The sequence below is a fragment of the Dermacentor albipictus genome, chromosome 7 (assembly GCF_038994185.2).
Source record: "Dermacentor albipictus isolate Rhodes 1998 colony chromosome 7, USDA_Dalb.pri_finalv2, whole genome shotgun sequence".
Taxonomy (NCBI): Eukaryota; Metazoa; Arthropoda; class Arachnida; order Ixodida; family Ixodidae; genus Dermacentor; species Dermacentor albipictus.
This window is the reverse complement of record NC_091827.1, coordinates 40,249,596-40,268,244: the sequence shown is the minus strand read 5'-3', so window position 1 is coordinate 40,268,244 and position 18,649 is coordinate 40,249,596. Positions and strand designations below refer to the sequence as shown.

The 18,649-nt window shown below is 48.3% G+C and overlaps 1 protein-coding gene across 1 annotated transcript; it reads right to left on the bottom strand.

The window, feature by feature from the left end:
- Positions 1–10,271: 10,271 nt before the first annotated feature.
- LOC135920969 (E3 ubiquitin-protein ligase MARCHF3-like) lies at positions 10,272–13,253 on the bottom strand. Its single transcript, XM_065455256.1, has 2 exons — positions 12,651–13,253; positions 10,272–11,104 (listed from the first exon to the last, which is right to left on the bottom strand). Exons 1-2 carry the CDS (start codon positions 13,090–13,092, stop codon positions 10,623–10,625), a joined length of 924 nt encoding a protein of 307 aa, XP_065311328.1. The 5' UTR covers positions 13,093–13,253; the 3' UTR covers positions 10,272–10,622.
- Between the last annotated feature and the right edge of the window lie 5,396 nt (positions 13,254–18,649).

Sequence of the window (18,649 nt, the reverse complement as noted above, 5' to 3'; positions counted from 1 at the left end):
TCGGAGGCCAGCGAACGGGGACCGAGCAGCCGGGGACAGAGTTTGATCAGCGGCCGACGCCACGCTTACCTTCTTTTTCTGTGATCTGTTTTGCTTTGATTCCAGCTCCAAGCGTCGGACTGGAAGCACCCCTCGCCCACACCGTCCTCGTCACGGATAAATAAAATACCGCTTCACAGCGCATACCTCTCAACCAGCCCGGCGCCTCTTTTACGATCGTTTTATGCAAAGTCAGTGCTGGTCATTCATTTATCCTTTTGTAATCGTTCTCTTCTTTTTTTTTTAGTGGAATCGATTCCTTTGCTGTTTTGGTTTAATTCGTTTCCCACGCTTCAGTCGTACGGCGTCACTGCATTGGGAGACGTGAACCGGAAGCGCTGCCGACCACTTCCGGTGTGGAGGTCGCGTACGCAAGCATGGTCCGAAAACCGGACACGCAGTGTGGTACAGGCTATATGGGCGAACGGGCGCATCGCTTCCGGTCTCCGTGGGCAGCGTCAGGCGCGTCGCACGTAGGCCCGTCTCTGTCATGTTTCAGCTAGACGTCCACGGTATTTCGGGCTTTGCGGCCCACGCACAAAGAGCGATTCGGAAACGAGACAATTCACTTATCTGTGGCTGTTCTCTGGTCTGGTATAGAATGGTAGGAAAATATTTTTTTTTAAACGAACCACGGGGGAAACAGAATTTTTTAGAATGTTTAAAGTCACTCGTATCTTTATTTTCCTTCCTGTTAATAATATTCAAATGTGTTTCGGGGCTGTCAGTGCTCGTTGAATCGCATTACCGTTAACGGGCACTCCCACAATGAAACGGCAACTGTTGCGGTGTGCTACAATACTCGACGCCTACGTATATATGTAGTTTTTGGGTCAAGGACTAAAACTGTCTGAATTTTTGAACGCCCAGTTCCCTATTCCCCTTAACTGAAGTGCAAGTTTCTAATTGTACCATTTGGATAAGTGCAGATCGATGGGTTTTGGGCTTCGTGAAGTATGTCGACCGTAATGTTGTCTCCAGGAATGTGACTTAATTAAAACTTAGTTATAGCGTGTTCCCCCTTGTATCAATCAAAGTATTTATTTATCTGTACCTACTGACAATTTTGCTTCTAATTTCGCCAGTATTCACGCAGGACCAAAAGGGGAAAGCGGAGAATAAGCGAACGCATACAATTCAGTCCTACAAGCAATGCAGACAAAGCAGTAAACTGATTACGCAAAACCACAGCCCGAATGATTCTCACGGTATTTTGTCGATTCAAAAAGCGACGAAATATATGTTCTCTCATAATATGTGTTCGTATGTTTCATTGGTGGAAAGCTCCCGCTGAAAACTTAGTATGAACACCAAGCTTCTACCGAAGCCAATGAATTATCATCGCCAATTTTGGAGCAATTTTATTATGTGGTGCTATAATATCAATTTTTATGGCAATTTATGAATCCTCTGACATTAAGTTGTTGGGATTTGCGTGCGATACCACGATATGGTTATGAGGCAAGCGGCAAGAGGGGCCTCGGTTTTCCCTTCTTTTTTAACCCTCCCGGTTTCTGAACTTATGCGCCTAAATCTAAATGCGGGAGTACCTTTTTATTCCCTCCCCCCGCACCTCCATAATAACGCCACCACGACGGGCACCAAACCCGTTACCTCGAGCTCAGCAGTGCAACGCATGCTAAGCTATACTAGCGGTGGATCCGTTTGACTTTTACAGGCCTTCTCTTTGCAGATTTCTCATACTCTTTACAGGCCACAATGTACTTTAGTTTCTTCAGTCAGTATAATCATCCCACTACCTACCCATTCTCTAAAAAAGGAAGATCTGTGAAACTTATTAGAGTATTATTGTTCAAGTTAAGCGATTATTCAATTCCGAGTAGCTCTGTTCGGATATGCTTTCAGTGGGGACACTCATTGCGCTTAGCTCTGATGGTGAAGTTATTTGACACGCGTAGGTTCCGGGCCGTGCGCACCTGTATATAGGTGGGCACTCGGTCGGTAGCCTTGAGCCTCATCACGTGACGGGACGACACACAAGCTGGTGCATTCATTTTGCCCGGCCTTCGTTTCATGTAGAGGCCGTATACCGGCCGCAACGTGGGAAGAAAACAATTCATAATTCTAATTCATAAGTCAATTCAATTGATAACAATTCATAAGACTCGCGTGATATAGGTGAAGGATGGACAGCAATAGCAAGGCTTAGCGCTGCGTTTGAACTCTCTTGGGATGGTGTTCTAACTTAAGCCGGATGTGATACTTCGAACGCAACGCAGAACGCGTGACAATACCTGCTGGGCCGAAGAAACAGTGCCCTGGCAGCTACCGGGCGTCTTAGACTAGTGGCATCACGAGGAGCACCGACATGTAGCACTGCAACCGTCGCCTCTCACAGAGGCACGACAGCGGAGACCGAGAGGAGAGCCTCGTTGTTAGTCGGCAACCAGTGACGTGTTAGATGACGTCATCTCGACGTTTGCTGTTCAGCTCTGAGCATGCGCACAGCAGCTCAGCAGAAACCTTTAGAGTGTACTTACAGCGGCGTGCGAGCAACGCTACGGATACACCTTCAACACATAAACAACGACGCTCATTTCAGAAGTGGAAGTCAGAACGTCGCCCCCTTTCTCTGCCACCGAGGCAGTTGAGCGTAGCGTTGACGATGCGTGCACTTCGTTCCATCCAGTTTTTTTTTTGTGTGTGTGTGTGTGTGTGGCGCGCCATGCGCACTCCGCGTCTGTGAAATGCCTCTAACTATCAGCACGCGATCGGCGCATGCGCAGTCAATAGCAGGACCCCACGACAATGGCGCCGCCAATGGCGTGAATGTGCCTCGAGCACCTGTGCCTTAGCTATTGCAATAAGATGTTTTCGCGAGTTCGTTCGCTCCTGCTGCACATATTATGATAACGTTATCCGGAGCTACATTGGCGTGACGCACGTCAATACGTTAGATATGGTCAAGTTTGTCCGTTTCTAAATGTCATCTTCAGTCACGGCGTCCACATTTGTGGACGCGACCTAGTTTTTGCCATTTCTGTGCAGTGTTAGCAAGGAATAGAGGACGTACACTAAGCTTGGGAATATATTCTGCTAACCTCAATTACTACCATTTTACTGAGCACTGAGTTGTGTGTATCCTTACAGAGTACCGCTTTGGTAAAGGCACCAGCGTGTTTTACGTGACGTAATTGACGTGGGCCATGTCGGTAACAACCACGAAATATATTTTTTTTTGTTTTTGCTGATATGCTTGCGGCCGGTAAATAACTTGCGCATGTAATTCAAGGGGGTGATTCAAACATTTTAACGTGTAAGCATTCCTTGCTCCCATGTTCCCGACAGGAAGATATCCTCTTCCCCTGTCGTGATCAGCTACCGGCTTTCCTAAGTGTCGTCGAGTACCTGGACTCGTCGGGGCTCTCGGCGAAACTATAGGAAATTTCTAGAAAGACGGATAGCCTAACGGCCATCCCACCACCTCGGGCTTCCTGATCTGCCACTACTTCACTTCTACTGGGCCACCTCCTATATGGTCTACCTCCAGCCTACTCCTCTGGTCGAAACCACTGGGCCCTCCCGGCCGGGCTGCTCTGATACTTCTGGGACGACCCTCTATTTTTCTCCCTCCTACCCTCTCTTTCTTTTAATCCCAACTCCCCCACCCTGCTGACGCTGAGCCATGCTCCCGCATGGGTTGCAAAAGATAGTGCCAGCCTTTCCTCCTTTCCCACAATAACCACTTCTCCTTGGCGAGCGTCCCAGCCCCGTCACGCGAGAAGTGTAGTGCCTTGAATATGCCCAAAAATTTGTAATTTGCAAAGAGATTAGATCCTTATAATAGTGTAAATGTAGATGATCGACAGCTTTACAAGCGATAAGGAACAATTAAAACAAAAAGTACACAGAGAATGCCCATAGAGATACAGAGGGCTCCTAAGAAAATGCACGCGGAAGCTTATAGTAGGGGTGAGCAAACTTGAAGTTTGGTCGTGGGCCAACTTGGAACTTGGGGTGGGCCGACCGAAAGTCGAGGGTGGGTCGACTTAAGTTCTGAGGTGGGCCAACAGAAATTTGGGGGCATGTTACCGACACTTAGACAACTCAAGTGAAGGTTCTCCATTGTTTTTTTTTTATGAAGAAACGTAGCATGACTGACTATAGAATACTCAAATGTTTAGTTCCTCTGTAATCACGATGACTCATCATAATATGAACGTGGTCATTTTACCACCTTTGCTTGCATAGGGTCTCAAGCATCCTGGCATAAAATTACCTGTTTCAAACATACGTCGACAGTCGCTCATGTTTCGTGAATGAAGGGGATACAAAATGTTTTGCTGAAAATAAATTTTTGGTGCAAATTTCAATACACCTGTTGATTTGTTCATTTATTGGGGCACCTTCAAATTGTTGATAAACACATCGCCAGCATCTCCAGAACGTGACTTGTTGGAATCAAGTGGGTAGGAGGCCATCCTCGATCCTGCATTTGGGTATGTTAGACTAGAAATTGGGTGAGACACAAGGCCGGCCATAAAATTCAAAAAATTGTAATCGGCTTAGCGTGCAACTCACGTTCACCTCTACCTTTGATGTATTCGTAGCTTGCGTGATAAAAGTATGTAGCCTTCCAAGTGTAGTATTGTTTCATGTCTGAAATATGTCTGGCCCGAGAGACCACTTTCTCAAGGTAATTAACCTAAACATAAATGCTTAGGTGTACGCCATGCAATCCAACCACAATTCACATAAATCACAAGAAAATGTATTCACCCTTAGGCACGCGTACAATTTTCGTATGAACATTGAGTACAATATAAGGGCCAGCCAATTAGATTTGCTTACTTAAGTAATGTGAGAGGGTTCATGCTTAAAACAGCTTTTTTTCCTGTACCAATCTGCATTTGTGCCACTGGTTTTAGAATGAAACTAGAAGTTCTGGAATTTTCTGGGTGATGCTTACATCATTGCTGAACAATGGTTTCCTTTTAGCAAAAATAAACTACATCTTGTTTACCAGGTATAATAGTCAAGTCACAGAGAGCAGCAGAATTCTGTTGATTGTTTATGGCCTTCAATACAGGCCTCATAGAAATGATACTGAACTTAGCGGTAGTGTTTATGTTGGATGTCTTCAGCATCTGCGATCACAATGCGTGCATTTTGGTGCAAAACAATATGCAATAGGAATCGCAGCCGAACAGCGGCATATACCCTATGTAATGTTAACATTTTCACAAGCCATCGCCGCGGAGGGCGACGCGGGCACCGTTGCAGTTTTTAAGCCCAACAGAATTGGACAAGTGGCTGTAGCCTGAACAGATGTTTGTAGTGCTGCAAGTGCTACTGTGCTGTGCGGTGACGGTATGCGGTGACACTGACGGACTGTGACTGTATGTCTATGCTCCTTTCTTTCTTTATCTCTACTTTGCTATCACATTACCTCCCCTCTCATCTCTCCCCAGCGTAGGGTAGCAAACCGGATCTTCCCATCTGTTTAACCTCCCCGCCATTCCCCTTTCTTCTGTCTCTCTCTCTCTCCCTCATCGATGTCATGGCTAATCGCATCGGGTGTAGAGTTTGATGGTCAACAAACGTTTTTTTTGTCTGTTTTTTCCCAAGGCCGAATCGATTAGCGGCATACTCTCTGCAAGCTTCATAGCACTGCGCAATGATTCTCATATCTTCAGCCCCAATATGTAAATATCATATTGCGTTCTCAAGCCGAAGTGAATCGGCCAGACGTGAAATGTCCCACCCAGATAGCTAAAGATGTACCCGAAATTCTTCTCTATCTATCTATCTATCTAACTATCTATCTATCTATCTATCTATCTATCTATCTATCTATCTATCTATCTATCTATCTATCTATCTATCTATCTATCTATCTATCTATCTGTCTGTCTGTCTGTCTGTCTGTCTGTCTGTCTGTCTGTCTGTCTGTCTGTCTGTCTGTCTGTCTGTCTGTCTGTCTGTCTGTCTATCTATCTATCTATCTATCTATCTATCTATCTATCTATCTATCTATCTATCTATCTATCTATCTATCTATCTATCTATCTATCTATCTATCTATCTATCTATCTATCATTCTATTTATTCTTACATATAGAATTTTAAACATGACCTGTCTCAGCAGATTGCTGGTCCTTCAGCTTTATACTCGAAGAGGGGGACATTCTTTGCGCGAGAAATGGAAATCCATGCTCGAATAATTAACCAAGTTCTAATAATCAAGATTTAGCTAACTATATTTCGCCACATATTGCTATCAGCCAATCGCAGCCTGTTGGAATCGCAACACGCATCCACTTGGAGTGAACTCTCAAAATGACACCAGCTTGGAGAAATTCATTCCCAGAGAGTGCGACAAAGTACATTAGCGGATCGAGTACATTTGGGTTGCCGTTCATGAAACGGCACTTTCTTAAACAATAAGCGGAGTACAACAGTACATTTTCTACTGCAAGATTCAAGCGCCGTATCTTGAAACCGCTCTCATCCTCAGAGTTTGTTCCAAGGGCCCTGCCCACTCACCCGCTAGAATACTGAAATTTTGGTATATGCAGTCAATTATACGAAAGAAAAACTTAACTGATGACATTTTTTCTTAATAAATTGATTACGTAGTTTGATTACTCGTCCGAGTAATGTTTTCAGTTGAGTAATCCTGCGCAAGTTCGGGAAGTGTGCCGTGATCTCCAGGCAACATTTAACAAAAGAAATTCTGGGGGAATTAAAAAAAAAACCGTTTTATATATTAAGCGAGGACCACAATCGTGCTCTAGTTACGAACTTGATTGTCATGTATGGCGCTTTCTGTCTCGCCAGAGGGCCCTCTCTATTTGTTTATTTGTTTATTTATATTACTCGTCAGGAGTCCCGCACCGTCTACCGAGCCCGTAAAGAGTGCTCATACTCCCCCTTTCCCCCTGATCTTTTTTTATTTATATTTTTCCTTTGCGCACGTGTCCGTGAGGCCCAATTGTCCGCGCTCAGTCAATCCAAACAAGCGTGACGTTCGGTCGTCACAGTCAGCTGCACACATCGCGCAGGCGCAATCTCTCACGCTTCTGAATGGAGCAGCCGCCGCCTGAAGTTTATATTTGGTGATTTTATTTTCCTCTCTTTGTTTTCTCACTGTACACGCATGCGCAGCAGTGCAGTGAACGAGACATTCATACTTGCACGGAGCGTCCAAGCACGCGACGGTCTACCACCTTATTCAGTACATTTCTCTTTTTTTTTTTCTTTTATTTGCGTGCGTGCTAAAAAGAGAGGGCTTTTTTGGATCTGCCATCTTATTTTTCTGTGAAGCACCGCTTGCCCGGTAACTTCACACTTACCGCAATAACTTTTTCTGGCAGCCATCGCATTATCATCTGGCGACCTGTTGAATGGTCCCTCACCAGGTCTGACCATTTTGAGCTGAGAAGCGCAGTGCATACAATGCATGCCAACTATCACGTCTGTCAAGTGTTGCGTCCCTACGCATCTCAGATAGAGCTTAAATTTCAAACTAAACACCCTTTTCCCTTCTCCTCGCGGGCGGCACGCACCCCAGCCGGACAGCGTACGTCTATCGCTCAAGGGCGCCTGCCTACACAGTAGCGTTGTGACGTCGCTCGTAGTGACTTCGATAATTATTCGAGGCAACACAACCTATTGTTTTGATCCCTTGCTTCAATATATGAATCGAGTTTTAGAGAAAGACTATAACATATCTAACGTCTGCGTGCTTTTGTTTTGCTTCGCACCGTAGCAAGAGAAATATACTTTCGTTTCGTCTGCTTGTATCTTCCACGTCGCGCACTCGCGCGCGCAGAAAACGAAACTATGCGATTTTCTACCGTGTTCCAGCGCCGCGATCGTACCCTTTCATCCCCTCGCGTCTAACTCAGTGCGCGTGTTTCGGGCACTGCCTTATACCGTTGATCATGTGTTCTCGTGCAGAGGAGGAGGAAATAAATAGAGAAGGCAGGGACGTTAACCAGAAATGCGTCTGGTTGGATACCCGTGGTGTGAAACGAGACAAACGCGACAGCTGGCGCGCGAGATCCTCATCGGAAGTGCGCCACACATCAAAAACGCGCGCGCGAGAGAGAGAGAGAGAGAGAAAGCAAAAGGCGGGGCGCATGAGGTATTCGTCACGCGATCCTCCGGCTCCGGTGTGGGATAGCGCGGGGAAGGAATGTCACTTGCGGAGAGAGAGAGAGAGAGATTCTTAGTTTGGGAAGGAAAAACATGGGGTAAAGTACAGCGCAGTAACTGTCTCTCAGATGAGGACACCTCAACCGCGCTGCACAAGAGGGAGAGGGAAATGAAAGAAAGGCTAGACGGGGGCAAGTGGAGAGAGTGTCTACGTTGGCGATGACGCTCGCCTCCTGAAATCATGGGTTCAGTGCACTTCAGGTATTTCTGTCTCTGGTGTAGGCGAACCGATTTGAAAAATTCTTGCGGTAGAACGCTCTCTAGAGGACACGTAACAGCTTCTGGCTTGTAACGGAAATTTTCCGCGTGGCTTAGTGAGGGGGTCCTTTGTGCGCGTTCTGGAGAATAAAGCACTTTCCTTAAAAACTACTGTACTGAGCTGTTGCACGGCGTTTGTTGAGGTACCAGTAGAATACATTTCAACTTGTATAACAGCTCAAAGGAACAGCTACAAAAAGAGGAATACAAGACCACACGGTGCGGACTTTTACCCGATTCCAAGCAGGAAAATGAGAAATTTATATATATATATATATATATATATATATATATATATATATATATATATATAATGTTCCATGAACTACTGTGGCCCAAGGAAACACATACTGTGAAAAATGACACTGGGACACCTTAACCTCCTTCTACTGACTTCGTGGGAAGAGATTTTTTACACTTCGTGCAACTTATGTTCCACTTCCTTAATGGAACCTATGTGACGCTGGATGAAGATGTTTCACTTATTGTAACGTATGTGCAACAGAAATGCGAGTGTTGTAGTAACAGCAGCAATAAGAACCACCAAAATAAAATCAGTTTCTCAAGGACACTAGCTCCGCATAGTAATTGTAGAACGATATTAACCCTGTAATACCCGAACGCACTTCTACATAACGGGTAACTAGAACAACTGCACCTTCATTTCCCACCATGGAGGGTACATATGTGCAAAATAAGGCAACGAAATATCCTTTGGGTTGTATGTTATTTAGTATAGCACATAACTCAGTAATTGGTTTGCTAAACAGTCTGCGATTTGATCTGTTGCACCAGCGTACCGAAAACCCCCTGCCATATAATATGTCTTCACTCTACCTTGCTTAAATCAAATTTTTGAAGCATAACAACGTAGCCCGTATCGTTAGGTGGTAGCGATGATCAAGAACACAACAGCAAAACTGTGAATGATGAAAATAACTTTTTATTGGGAGAACTTGTCTTCCCTGAAAGCAGGTCCAGGGAAAACACGGGGGAATGCGGGAGATGGAAATTCAAGACGATGAGCAAAACGTGAACAAGGTGAATGCAGAAGCCAGTGTTTCGACAAGTGGACTTGTCTTCTTCAAGGCGACGTCGCCTTGAAGAAGACAAGTCCACTTGCTGAAAGCAGGTGACTTTCAAAGCACAACAATGGCGGCAGACACAGTCGACGATCGGTGAAAATTTGATCTGCGGATGAAGTACACGACTCACTGAAGGTTCCAGCGTAATCCCTTGCTACACACGTGTCTAAGAAAATGTTATACAATTCGTCTCGCGCATACAATCAGATCACACAAGATTCGGTGACGAAGAGCGCAACAGATAGAATCAACGAAAAGCTTCGCGTAAGTTTCAAATCACGCAGGCGTGTCTTGCGCTGAGCGACAACTTGTAAGTTGTTAGCGGGTCAAATGCAGTCCCCGATAAGTACACGTGTCAATATGATACAACAGGCTATACATGATAATATCTGTACAACAGACCATTCGATACCGCGGAACAATATTACCATAGCACAGCCATTAGCACTGAAGACAGCTTGAGCTCATGCATATCGCTAGCAACCACGCTCGGATACCCCCGTGGTTGCTTAGTGGCTTTGGTGTCGCGCTGCTAAGCACGAGAAGGCGGGATCTAATCCCTGTCATAGTGGCCGCATTTCGATGAGGGCGAAATGCGAAAACACCCGTGTACTTAAATGCACGTTAAAGAACACCAGGTATTCGAAATTCATCCGGAGCCCCCCCTCCCCCTATGGCGTACCACATAATCAGGTCGTGGCTTTGGCACGTAAAACCCCATATGTTAATTTTAAATATCGCAAGCGTAGCTGCGCACACCTAAATTTTGCGCCTTCTGAGGGTATGTCCAAAAACGAAAGAAAGGAAACACTCCGGTGCAAACGCACGGTGACGGGATTTCAACAGGCCGCCGCCTCGCCTTCACAATGTGTGCGGAAGACAGAATGACTATATATTACCAAAACCTTAGTACACCAGAAGAAGATTAAAAACAGTTTGTTGCACAGGTCCTCACATAACAGCGTTCTCACCACGTACTTAAAAACAGATAAAAGAAAACTAAACGGCACGGGCTAAAAAAGAAAAAAGCAAAGAAAGCGAGCAAGAGAATGACCAACTTCAAGGTGGGGACTCTTCAACGTCGATCCTCAAGTCTCCGCGAGGTACCAGGACGACCCTGGCGTTATCCTCTCGCCACTGCCGGAAGCAGCGATAGTGGTGCCGGGCCGTGAAGTACGACCAGATCAGAAACGCCGTTATCAGCAGCACCGACAAGAAGACCAGGCTGCCGGCCTGGACGACCTGTCGGGTCGTCGTCTGCGACGTTGCCCCTTGAACGCAGAGCTCCAGCCCCATGGCGGCTATCGGACTGAGCAGGACGAAGCAGACGACGTCGGCGACGAGGGCTCGGCGCAGGTTCGGCGCCTCTCGGTACCACTCGGACAGCGTTCGGCGAACGCGCGTCGTCGGGAAGCGCTCGTGGCAAAGCTCGCACGAGTCGGTGTTGCTGGTCACGAGCCATCGCTCGAGGCAGCGGTGGTGCAGCACGCCCATGGTCCCGGCGCACAAGCAGTAGGACGAGAGCGGTCCCGCCTGGTCACCTACGAGGGGTTGGAGCAGGGTTTGGGTACCGACTAGTTGGTATTCCGTTGCAAACATCACTTACAACGCGTACATCTATATATAGACAGGGATCACCCGCCGTGGTTGCTCAGCGGCTATAGTGTTAGGCTGCTGAGCACGAGGTCGCGGGATCGAATCCCGGCCATGGCGGCCGCATTTCGATGGAGGCGAAAACACCCGTGTACTTAGAGTTAGGTGCACGTTAAAGATCCCCAGGTAGTATAAATTTCCGGAGTCCTCCACTACGGCATGCCTCATAATCAGAAAGTGGTTTTGGCACGTAAAACCCCATTATTTAATTTTGATTACAGACAGGGATCAAAATACCGAAGAAGACACGCGCTTGTCTTCGTCGTTCTTTTGGTCCCTGTCCGTGTACGAGCTGTAAGTGACGTTTGCGATTGATTGGAAACTCGTGGAATTTATTCTGAAATGCTGTAGTCCAGGAAAAGCTTGCGACGGACAATGGTGCTCTTACTTTTTTATTGCAAAGTATACTTGATCCTGTTCTTTATATTTGCCGAAGCAAGAGCGAGATAAACACTGGATAACAGCGCGACTTGTACTTGCGGTACAGATGAGTTCAAACGCAACGATCTTAACTTTGGCGAGAACTTTTGCAAGTCAACTTCGCTACTTGGTGTATTTAAGAAGCACACACATTGCATACACTTTGGCAATCCACTACAAACGCGCAACTCATACGACGGCAATTTATAAGGTTAATTATTCCTCGATGCAATCCCATTGTGAAAAATCACCGCGAGACTATGGGCTGAAATAAGAGAGTTCCATAGTTCGCTAACTAGAGGCTGGGAAACGTGAAACGGCATTGGTCTTCCGTAAGAACTAACTTATACGCTGTGCACTGCTGAAGAAGGGCGTGAATATGGATGCCCACCATACCAACTTATCTTCACGGAACGCCGTTTACACATAGCAAGAAAAGTCTTACTATGAACGCAGAAAGCGTGCAGCGGAAAAACGCACTGTTACCGTTGGCAAGATCAGCATTCTAAACGCTAGGAAAACTACGAAATAGGCTGCGAATTCAAAGTGCCGAGCTTCATTGGTGGATCCCTGTTAATGGTACGGGGAGGGCTCATGCCCGCTTCGAATCCATGGCATATTACGCCCCACGCATTTTAAGGGGATACTTTCGGGAACGTTTCACGGCATTTCTTTGCCAGGATAGAGTCACTTGTTGCTAATATTGTTTTCTTCGTACGAAAAGCAAGCGCTCACAAATAACAGACAAATAATGAACAATGAAGACAGCATTTTAGTGTTTTACTCTTGTTTGCCTGCTCTGTTAGTTCGGCCTTCTCTTACCGCCAATCACTAACAACTTTCTCCGCTTTATGTAGTTCTCAGGATTATCTTTTTTTTTCCCCAATAACGATGTTTTCGACCGATCACCGAAACACCCGATGCCAACTTGGCGAAGTTTTCACGCGGCACGCCATAAGAACACCATCCGTAAACTCAAGGTACAAGTGAAATCGGGGCCGTACGCCTTCATACCTTCGTGGCAAATCCGGCAGATCGGTCCGCTGCTGAAAGCCAGACTGTGGATGGGTCCCAGCCCCTGTTCTCCAGAGCTGTGGCCGCAGGGCCACGGATGACCGCTGACGAAGCTGATGTGCTTAGACTCGCCCGAGAAGCAGCTGGCGATCTCGGACGGCGACGCTCGCGGTCTTATCGGCGTCGGCAGATGTCTGGCCGGAGTGAAAGGGTTAGGACCCTCCTCGACGTAGAACGATGTCCGTGGGCGCTTCCTGGTCACAGGGTCGGTGTGGCAGTCCAGGTGGCCGATCCGGCTCGTGATGATGTTACTGGCTCGCTTGGGCGTGCTGCTGACGTTCACTCTGCTCCGGAGCCTCGCGTCCGAAGACGTCTCGGGAAGGGAGTGGTGTCGCTGGATGAGGTCGCTCACCTGGTACGCTTCTGTGTCGCTTTCTTCCATGGCGGCCGTAGCTAACCGATGTCAGCCAGTGGTGTTGGCTCGGAAGCGAGCGATCCCTCGAGTTCTTGGTGCAGAATGACGTTGTCTCGCAGATGATATGCATGTGCCTCGTAATACAATTTTTTAACGGCGCGTTGGCGCATACACCATGCCCTAGCGGATTAGTCGCGAAACGTTTTGAAAGGAATACGTGCGCAGCCGCGCTGCCTGATAGCGAGGAATGTACCCCCCCAAGAAAATGTTCACGCAGGCGCACGGCAGCAAAAACTCGTGCCGGAACTGTACTGGTATATAGCTCTACATCGGTGCGCTTCCGAACACGTGCGTAAGACTGCAACTCCTTTTTATACAGAAAACACACCACGGCTGCGTCCGGACTGCGCCGTGAACCACATAGTTGCCGCCTTCCATTGATGAGTACCAAAGTTGTTGATAAACCTCTGCGTTACACTCGGGCGACACTTCGAAAAAATCACTTTGCTGACGATGTCTTCCTGCAGCGTCGGCCCTCTCGTGCTGGTAGTGGCAGCACGTGCCTGACTTCATGTGCTCGTTTAAGGCGTGGTAACACTGGGTCGATACGATACCGACAATACGGTGACGCTAGTGATTGGCCAACTACTCATCACAGTGTGTCGCTGAGACCATTTTATCATAGCAGGCCGACAACAACGCAACCAACGAGCTAGAGTTGTCGTAGCGCGACGGACTTTCTTGTCGACGGCGCCGACAAAGTGAGCGTGCCGACCATGATTGTTTGGCCACGATCATGGTCGATCCACGCCATCGGCCGTCGAACCGGCAACGCGATAGCTGCAGCGTCTTGGCTTGTATATATAATTAATAGCGCTCATAATTAGGCCAAACATTAAGTATACATTGAAATGCATAAGCTTGAGCTCTAGGACATTGGTCCAGACGGGCTTCGGCACTGAAGGCCTCAAGGGCTTTGTTGAAGTTTTTAAGGACATGCGAATTGTGCGACCGCCTTTGAACGTTGTGGCGCGTAGTTTCGCGTTACTGTGTGAATTTTCTTTTCTCCATTATTTTACCTCTTCTTCTTCTTTCTCCTTTTATTCCCTTTACCCCTTTCCCCAGCACAGGGTAGCCAGCCGGTACTTACACTGGCTAACCTCCCTGTCTTTCCTCTCCTTTGTCTCCTCCTCCTCCTTGAGTCCTGCCAAGCCATGCACATGAAGTTTGAGCCTAAGTTGACCCTCTTTACGAAGGTAGCGTTAGGGCTGGCCCCGACGAGTTGGCACAGCCGCTACCGGTGGAACGAACTTTGAGATAAGCAGTACCGACGAAGGGTCTTATCGTTAAGTTTCGGCCTTATAGTGATTGCATATCACCTACTCTTCCCTTCGCAAGGCACGTACAAAATAAGCGGGAAGCAGCGACACAGCGCTGTTCCAACATCTCTACATCACCGTTCCCGATGGATGCCGGTCGCATTCGCTACGTAGGTGGGTCGGTCTGTGCCTGTTGTTATGCCCACACGTTCCTTTATTCCAGAGAAGTGCTGCTTACCTCTGCCTAAATCGAGAGACTAGAAACAATGCGATCGGTACAGCAGCATAAACAACCACATCACTCAATAAGAAACGGTGTCAGTGATGACATCCGCGTTTTCGCGAGGGAACTGCATGGCCTAAATGAGGGCTTATACCAAGCCCAGTTTTCTTTAATAATACTTCATGGCCCGCGGAAACGGTGAATGTGATGAAGTTAAGGAAAAGTAGGAATAAGTAATAACAGCCTGTAATACATATATCGAGATCACAGTTGCTGTTGTTTAAGTGGCTCGGCCGCTCAAGCAACGTAGACAGCGTGGTATGTATTGACATAATTTCATATCAGCGATACGCCGTTTCCACAACATCCGAAGCTAACAACGGCCTGCGGCTGTAGATATCGATGTGGACCACTTTGCCCAAAGCGGCGCGGAAGGCTGCGCTCGAAGACTTCTTGAATATTCGAAATGTCTAATGAACGTGTAAAAGAAAAACAAGAAGCGAGGTGCAAGAGCAGGCTTCGGCGATGACAAACTCCGACACAGCCGTGTCAGCAGACTCAATTCAGCGTAACCGCCGTGGTTGCTCAGTGGCTATGGTGTTTGGCTGCTGAGCACGAGTTCGCGGGATCGAATCCCGGCCACGGCGGCCGGATTTCGATGGGGGCGAAATGCGGAAACACCCGTGTACTTATATTTAGGTGCACGTTAAAGATCCCCAGGTGGTCAAAATTTCCGGAGTCCTCCACTACGGCGTGCCTCATAATGAGAAAGTGGTTTTGGCACGTAAAACCCCATAACTGAATTCAACTCAGCGTGCCTTTAGCGGCTGCACTGTTCGCACAACGGCGCACTCAGGCCTGCTCACCCAGTAGTCGGCGAGTGCTACAGAACTTCCAGGAAAGACAGGCTGTCCCTGAGAAGCCATTGATAATTAATGTCGATCCGCGAAACGCACAACAGACGCGCGGTTAACACGGGGGCGCAGGTACACAAATCCAACCGGCGAAAGCCCAGGCACACTTCCAAAACGTTTCCAGTGGCGTGCGGCAGAAAGCAGCACAGGAATATGCAAAAAAAGGCGCATTATCGGAAAGGGGACATCTCGCTTTCACCTCGCAAACACAAAATCGGTTGACCTTACGCCACTGTGCGTCTTCGATTATCAGTCCCCAACAGTCCTGCGCTGGTGGGAGCGCTGTGTCACAGTCGATTTTCCTCGGACAGCTTCGGAAGCTCCGCCCAACCCGCCCGAAAACTATCAGAATTGCGTTCGTTTTAACGCGACAGCGTTAAAGAGCCCGTGTCGCAGAAAAGCCGGTGTCGTTGGTGTCGGCGCCGGTGGCGGCGTCGGCAGCGTTTTTCACCGGCCGGAATACGCGAACTGTCCGCGGACTCTAGCAAGGAGCTGTGAGCATATTTTCGCTCAGACGAGCACATGCAGCCAGCAAACTAAGGCTAAGGACTGAAGCTGGTGAAACTAAGACTGAAGCTGGTGCGCGAGGACGCATATCCTATCGCGCGTGTCTATTTCACACTGGTAGCTGGGCTCGTTAACAACCGGAGCTTCGCCGATTATCCCTTCTCCTGCCAAGTTCGAGCGTTTCCATTTTGACGGGTCCGATCTGAAGACGTCGTACGCTCTGCCCTAAATACCCATCGGTCTTTTCGTAGATGGTCTCGCGAGCTTTGAGGATATTGGTGGGTGCTATCTGAGTGAACAGCGACGTGGCAAGATCGCGATTTCTCTTAAGGTCATGCGGATTCCGCTAAAATTTTGCAGGCAGTCAGCTAGCCTAATTACAGCGGTTAAGCGGCACGAAGAGTGATAGCACGACGCAAATTGCGCTTTTCGAGCACATTCTATACGCTCTGGAAGCGATTCCAGTGTGCCAACTTTATAACCGGTTGTGTCGGCGACCAGGCCTCCGTGATTGCACCATCTCGGAGGCCACGCTAACGAATGTGATGGGTTGTGGGGTTAGCTACGAGCAGACGACGACAGCCAGGAGAGTGACTCCCGGTCACGGTGCTTTCGAGCGAAACCACCGACAAACCTTCCCTCATCCCTCCCCCCCCCCCCCCGAAATCAGGATCACGTTACTGTGACGTGCCCTTCCTTTAGGACATGGAGGAAAAAAAGCGCAGGAGAGCCCCCCCTCCTCCCCCGGCTAGCCCGGATCAGTTGGAGTGTGTGTGGCCGAAGTCACGTGGTGTTTTTCGAAAAGGAGCAGAGGGTCTAGTGTGCCGAGCGTCAACGTTGCCATAGCAACCGCGCTCCTGAAGCTCTCGCTGCTGCTCTCGGCCTCAGAAAAGCGAGCGTAGAATTTTCGGCCCGGGTCTCTCTCGCAGCAAATTTTGTTTGCGAGACATGCTGACTTTGGAGTGAGCTCTTTAAGATCTAGGTAGTGTTTTGAGTCTGTCAGTGTCAGCCAGCAAGAGATACGCTCAAGCAATCACAACGCAGGCCTTTGTCGTCTTCTTCAACGCGCCTATGGCTAGGGGTGGCCTTCACGAAATCTTACTCATTTCGCATTGGAATGGCCGACAACGCTCTCTGCAATGCCTGCCTTTGCGAGGAGACGCTAGAACACATTCTGTGCGATTGTCCTGAATATGATGATCAGAGACAGTCCCTGGCGTCCGTTCTAGCGCACCTTGACAATAGACCATTGTCGGTTGCACCTGTTTTCACATATCGCCGACAGAAGACATCGCAGCTGAAGGCGACGAAGGGACTACTTCGGTTTATGAAAGAGACGGGCTTCGACAAGCGGCTGTGACAGTGATGTCACGTACCGCGCAAGAGTGGCGGACTGTAGCTAACGATCTGTGTGCTGTGTTATGTGCTGTCCCTCTCCTCCCCATCTTTTATGCCCCCATCCCGTTCCTATGTGTAGGGTAGCAAACCGGTTAAGCTAAACTGGTTAACCTCCCTGCCTTTCCTTCTCCACTTTTTTCCTTCCTTCCTTCCTTCAGCGTGCCACGAAAAACACAGGAGCGCGTCTGCCTCACTAAAACGATTCGAGAAGTTTCGCAGGCTTTGTTTCGACGCACGTCAGCAGCAAACACTTCCGGCGGCTCGTAGGAATGTAAGTTCAAAGCTCGCACCCGCATGCTCCTGCGAGCTGATTGGAGGCGCAAAGGGGGATGACACGTCAAAATGGCTGCACTTCCGGCTTGAAAAACGCGGCAACAAGCCTCTCTTCTTTATTATTTCCTCCATGTGTCAGGGCTAGTCTCACCGCGAGCCGCAATTGGTTTGCGGGCAGTCCGGGACAGCATAATTCAAGAGGCCAGCTGGAGTCGAAAGTCACGAAACCGAAGACAACGGATGGGCAGTGGGGCTTCGGTCGTAAACGTTGATCGCTTACTGATACTGTGCACGTCACAAGTGATCGTTTGGAAAGCGCTGATTGCGGGAACCGAGTGTGTCTAATGTCTGACCCACCTGGGATCCTTACGCTGGCGTCATCATCATCATCATCATCATCATCAGCCTGGTTACGCCCACTGCAGGGCAAAGGCCTCTCCCATATTTCTCCAACAACCCCGGTCATGTACTAATTGTGGCCATGCCGTTCCTGCAAACTTCTTAATCTCATCCGCCCACCTAACTTTCTGCCGTCCCCTGCTACGCTTCCCTTCCCTTGGAATCCAGTCCGTAACCCTTAATGACCACCGGTTATCTTCCCTCCTCATTACATGTCCTGCTGGCGTATTTTTGCTATTCATCGCTTGGCACATGATCGCAGTGATTCGAAAACTTCGCCGGAACGATGTGTATCGCCCTCATTTTTCAGCGCCAGTAACGGACCTTTGTGCGAAACTCGGGCAAGCGTGGCGCTGAATCGGCGGCCCTGTGTTTGTTCCTTGCGCTTCGTCTGCTCTCGACGACGGCGAGCATGCTTATAGTGCGTAGCACTGTGGGATCGAGTGAACCGAGTGGGTGGGTATCACGCGAAACCAAGAATCCTTCGTGGCGCATTACGAAACAAATGTGCTACGCAGCACCTGTTCGCAAAGTGTTCCTGCTATATATGT

Bases quoted from the DNA above. Each gene is read 5' to 3' on its own strand.
- LOC135920969 (XM_065455256.1), bottom strand. From the start codon at position 13,092: ATGGAAGAAAGCGACACAGAAGCGTACCAGGTGAGCGACCTCATCCAG. The intron at 11,105-12,650 runs GTATGAAGGCGT...AACCCCTCGTAG, and splicing joins CTGCCGGATTTGCCACGAAG to GTGACCAGGCGGGACCGCTC.